General features: G+C 30.3%; 1 protein-coding gene across 1 annotated transcript; it reads left to right on the top strand.

Annotated features, from left to right (window-relative positions):
- The first annotated feature begins 545 nt into the window (after nt 1–545).
- Nucleotides 546–3,378, top strand: LOC133190754 (EF-hand calcium-binding domain-containing protein 1-like). Its single transcript, XM_061326446.1, has 4 exons — nt 546–598; nt 779–985; nt 1,312–1,459; nt 3,200–3,378. Exons 1-4 carry the CDS (start codon nt 596–598, stop codon nt 3,265–3,267), a joined length of 426 nt encoding a protein of 141 aa, XP_061182430.1. The 5' UTR covers nt 546–595; the 3' UTR covers nt 3,268–3,378.
- Nucleotides 3,379–5,609: the final 2,231 nt, after the last annotated feature.

Raw genomic sequence — 5,609 nt, 5'->3', positions numbered from 1 at the left:
GATACGCATTTCCACAAATTATGTCTCTTCAGTGATGTTCATACCGACATAATTAAATTTTTAACAAAACTTTGAAGAGTTGAAAAAAGGAGTGCCAAAGACTGGATTCAAATACGTTAAAGGATCAGAGCTATGCATGAGGGAGATAATCCTTAATTCTGAAATTAATTTCTAAATTTTACCATAGCAATTAGATTTAACAAACTTCTCTTCAAGTTGGAAAATTAATTTTTATGCTCATATTCAAACTACGCCAAAATTATATTAACAGTCTTAAAATAATTTAAAACCGAGATTATACGACTTGAATATATATCACAAATTAAAAAAAAAACGAGCAGTTGACAGTTTTAGTGTTTGGTTTTTTTTTTAAATCCAGCTGTGGTTTTGAGAGACAGAGAACTAAGAACGCCTGACCTATGAGAGCTGGAGGGGTCATTAATTACGTAATTACTGACAAGCGTAGTTTCCTGAAAAAAACAAAGGTAGGCCAATCTCTACTTATAAAGAGACATTCGCGTTGTTCTTCATTATTCTCCATAAACAATCTGCTGTAAAGAAAGATACTCAATTTTTTTTTGTGTGTGTGTTCATAATGGTAAATATCATTTATATATATATATATATATATATATATATATATATATATATATATATATATATATATATATATATATATATATATATATATATATATATATATATATATATACTCTAAATTAAGTGTTGTAGTTTTTTTCATTGAATGAGTTACGTGTATTTATTTTACATGATTTAGTTTCGACAAATCCTCGTTTTCTCATTGGTGTTTTTACTGCTCACGGAAGAGTCTGACGCTTGGAGAAGAAGATGGAGAAGGGTTGGTAGAGCAGTAAGAAGGATTGGGAAAGCAATTGGAAAAGCAGCAAAGGTCGTTGGAACGGTTAAAACAGCGGTTGCAGTAGCGAAAACAGCAGCAGCTCTAGGGAAGAGATCCATTGATGACGTAAGAAATGTCATTCTGTCAAAATTCAGTAATCTTCATTTTTCTTGTATTTCAACAATAATCTCAGCCAGTTTTACTGATTAACTCACAAATATATTATACAATTGTATCATAAATGAATAAAATATAATTTGAAAATAAAAACGTGTGTACTTTGAAAACATCAGTATCCCATTCCTTTTCTGTACAAATTGATATTTTTTTTTTTCAAAATGATAAAAATAAGAAGTGATAAATCACAAAAGTTACTTGATTTATTTCCTAATTTTGAATCATTATTACAATGCTTCATTATTGATTCATTTCATGCTCTTTGTTTTTGTCAGAATGTCATCACCTTAAATTTCTGCAATTTTTCGTCTTTTGACCTAAATGATGACGATATTATTACTGAGAGCGAAATCTCCACTCTGATAGAAATGACAGCCGCTGTGGATTTAGACCAATTCTTTGAATTAATTGACATCAATAAAGGTAACGTTTCAAAATTTTTACTTGATACAATAAATCAGAAACAGTGTTGTATGTTAGGAAATTAAATTTAACCCCCCGAACTGCAAAAACTAAACGCAAATTGCCATAATAAAATCTGAAAAGTAAAGAAGAAAATAAATTCAAATATATTGTGTACAGATTGCATACAAATTTACATAATACATGTAATTGTTTAAATTTTAAACTTTATGATCACATGAACTGAATACGCTTTGCGATATGTGTTTGCTTTTCAAAAATTCCAAAAATAAAAAAAATATAACAGTAAACTATAGCTAACTATAGTTTACTGTGGTTAACTATAGTTTATTATATTATAAAATTAGAGCTTTGAATTCTATAGTGAATAATATGGAACTCATTCTATAGTAAAAACTGTACTACTTTGATACAATATAGTAAATACATTGAACCTTTGATTTACTTTAGTAAAAATTTGATTTATTATGGTAAAAACTATGGAATAGTGATTCAAATGTGTAAACAATTGAATGATTTTCTTTATTCAAAGCAATAACAATGGAAATTTCGTTTACTATAATTTACTAAAGTTAGCTATTGTTTCTTTAAGTAAATTCAGTTCATTATGGTAAACTATATTCTCTTATAGTGTCAGAATACATGATTTACAAGATTTACTGTAATGAATACAATGGAACTTTGATTTACTATTGTGAAAATGTTGATAGTTTAGTTTAATATAGTATATTGTCAACTTTAGTTAAGTATAGTACAAAGTATATTATTTTGAAATTTAGTTAACTGTAATATTTTTGTTAGGCATTACTCAAGTATCTTTTTTTATTTCGGATTTCCATCTGAGCAAAGCTTTGCTGAGATACTTTATAGCAGTTGATACACACTTTTGTGGCATAGAATTGTTTTCAGATTTGCGGAAATTCTAAGCAATAAGGATTCTCATTAAATTACCAATGAATTTGAACAGATGTCTTCTCCTTAAATAATTATTTTAAATCTTTTAAGTTAAAAAATTTGAAAATCAAACTTGCTTGAATTGAATAGCATCTTTTTAAGTACAAAATTTAATCCAGAAAATTTTGTTTGTAAGAAGTGAGATCTATCGGCTTTGGGATGAGCAAAAGTTGTTTCGTTTGTTAAAGCATAAATATCAAAGTCATAAGTCTTGCGCCTGAAATAACCATTTCTTGGTATTAAAAGCAATGGTTCAGTATTTTGTGTTGTAAGTTAACTCTAAAACATAGATTTGCTGTTATTATATTAAAATATGTATTTATAGATTTATCTAACTACGAAGTACTATTCCAGGTAATGTCAAACAAATATTAAAGTACATTGGAATATATCTTATCTATTTTTTTTAATTAAGTCAATAAATAAAATTGAACAGAGTTCTACACAATCGCATTATTGACTTTTTCAACTTAATTAATTTCATTCTCAATTTTTACTTAAAGGATTTTTAGCACGCTTCTAAATTTCTTAAAAATTTAACATAATTATATTCTTCATACATAATATTATCTTTATATCTTTTAATTAGCTTAAAAACGGTCGTAATTAGGCGATAAAACGCCCATAAATTAGGATCCTCTCATGATAGCGATACTATATCGAGCCAGATTTTTATTTATTAAGAATGCTTTTAGATTTCATAATGTTAGAATGACTTTTTAAGTTATAAACTGTGCACAAATTGATATTGTTAGAATACTTTAATTCTATTTTTTTCTTCTTTAGATGGAGAGGTCACCCCGAAGGAGTACAATAATTCAAACATCATTATGGAAAATTGTGTGGTGCGTTGATGATGATTCTTAATCTTTCATCTTTGTTTGCATAGTAGTTAATACATTTTGTCTCATTGTTTTTTTAGATATATATATGCATATTGTTTATATAAATAATTCTAAAACAAACGTGTTTTAGTTTTGTAAGCACAGAATAATCTGTCGAGTGCTTGGCACATTATCATGAACCAGCTATAATGTAAATCATATACGGTACCAATTTTGATGCACCAGATGTGCATTTCGACAAATTATGTTTCTTCAGTGATGCTCAAGCCGAAACGTTGGAAATCCAAAATATTTCAATAAAAAAGACTTGGAAGAGCTGAAAAAAGTGTGCCAAAGACTGGATCCAAATACGTGAAGGATCAGAGCTATGCATGAGGAAGATAATCCTTAATTTTGAAATAATTTTTTAAATTTTACCACAACAATTAAATATATATCCGTATTTTTAAGCTACTACTGAGGTATTAAGTTACTGGGCTGTAAAAACCCTCGGGGACTAACAGTCCATCAGCAGCACCTTCTGTTATATCCAGATGTCAGATGTGAAAATAGCTGTCTGCATTATTAAGACAATACCGTAGATATTTCTTTAATTTTCCCGATAAAAAAATACTGAATTGCTTTACTAATGAAGTAAAATGATCTAGTATACGATAGTTTATCTAGTCATTTTAATAAAGCAGAAAAAAGATAAAATCGTACATATGATTTTAGAAATAACATTTTACAGTTTTAGAGGGTACAAAAAAATTCCCCTGGAACTGTATGCATTGTTTGCAGAAACTGAGTGAGGAGATGTTGGAGTGGAGAGTACAAGGTATCGGTAGAGGCGCCGTAAGGTGTAAAGGTGTGCCATATTCCCAAAGGTCACCGAACAGGTGCGGATCTAGGAATTTTTCCCGGGGGTGGGGGGGTTCCACCCCAGTCAAAAAAATTTCCAACCAATTTTCTGGACAGAAAAAAAAATGAATAAATAAATAAATAATTTCCCTTCCCAAACGTATTAAACGCAGAACATTTCTTGAAAAGCAAAAATAAATAAATAAATAAATAAAAATAGTTTTAAAAATTAAAAAAAAAACGTAAAATGCGTTTCCAAAACGTGGTGGTGATGGGGGTCCACGTTCTTTTTTGGGGGGGTCCAAAGTTTTTTTTTTTTAATTTGCTTCAGAATATACTTTTAATAACTCTGCAAATTCCAGGGGGGGGGGGGTCCCCCCCCTCTAGATCCGCGCGTGCCCAATATGCAATTCCAGAGATAAAACAAATGATGAAAGATTCCGTATTTATCAAATGAGTCTCAAACGATGGCAACAATTTTTATAAATCAACAGAAAGGCATGCTAAACGTGAATCAGATTTGATTGCTGGTGGCCTTCGGATTCAAAGTCCTAGTGAGTCGGTGTGGCCGAGACTGGCCTTTGTATATTCCGGACTAAAGATTGAAATTATATATAACTATTTATAAGAATCTACACAATTAGTAAATAAATGACAGGTGTTGACATTAAACTGAATGAGTGACAGATTCACTGGTATTGAGTAATAAAATGGTTTTTAAACATTACAAACAGCTAATTACACAATGTTGTTAAAAGAGATCTTGTGTGACATAGCACGCACTTTGTCTTTTTGTAAAAACAGATCTAATGTCCGAGAAGTGTCACTCAATAATTAAACAATGTATTGTGGAAATTAAAATATGACATAGAAAAAGTAAGTGTAAAGTCTAAAATATTTTTTTTTCTGAAACAGTAAAATTTACACAGTGATTATGTTTTGAAAGGTTATCGACAACAAAAAAAGCAAAGATATATTTTGCCAGAAATAGATTTTCATATACCTGTATGAATATGTATTAAAAATAAGTTTACCTGAATTCTATTAACTGTATTATCCTACTATTACAGAGATGTGTTTGAAACAATACTTCAATGTATAAGGAACATTCGAAAAGGCGATATGATAAAAAGATTGATTGATTGATTGATTGTATGTTGTTTAACGTCCCATTCGAGATTTTTTCACTCATATAGAGACGACTCCATATACCGGTGAAGGACTTCAAATTTTGACCTTTACTCGGCACTCAGGGCCATGGAGCAGTGAGGGATCTTTATCGTGCCAACGCCTGTCGTGACACGGGGCCTCGGTTTTTAAGGTCTCATTCGAATGACCCGCAACTTTCACTTCAAAGTGCCAAGCGCATGGCGAAGAAACAGTTGTTACCCTTTTTTCGACTTGGATCAGTCGCGGCCGAGCGAGCGCTCAACCGACTGAGCTACCGTGAACGGTGGTGATAAAAAGAAGATAAGATTTATAATTTAAAGAAGTAAAGTGTTGAAAAAAGT

This window comes from Saccostrea echinata, unplaced genomic scaffold (assembly GCF_033153115.1).
Source record: "Saccostrea echinata isolate AGI-Se365-2 ecotype Australia unplaced genomic scaffold, CSIRO_AGI_Sech_v1 ptg000022l, whole genome shotgun sequence".
In the NCBI taxonomy this organism is placed as follows: Eukaryota; Metazoa; Mollusca; class Bivalvia; order Ostreida; family Ostreidae; genus Saccostrea; species Saccostrea echinata.
Note: the sequence above shows the minus strand (reverse complement) of the source record. Positions and strands in the feature narration are given on the sequence as shown.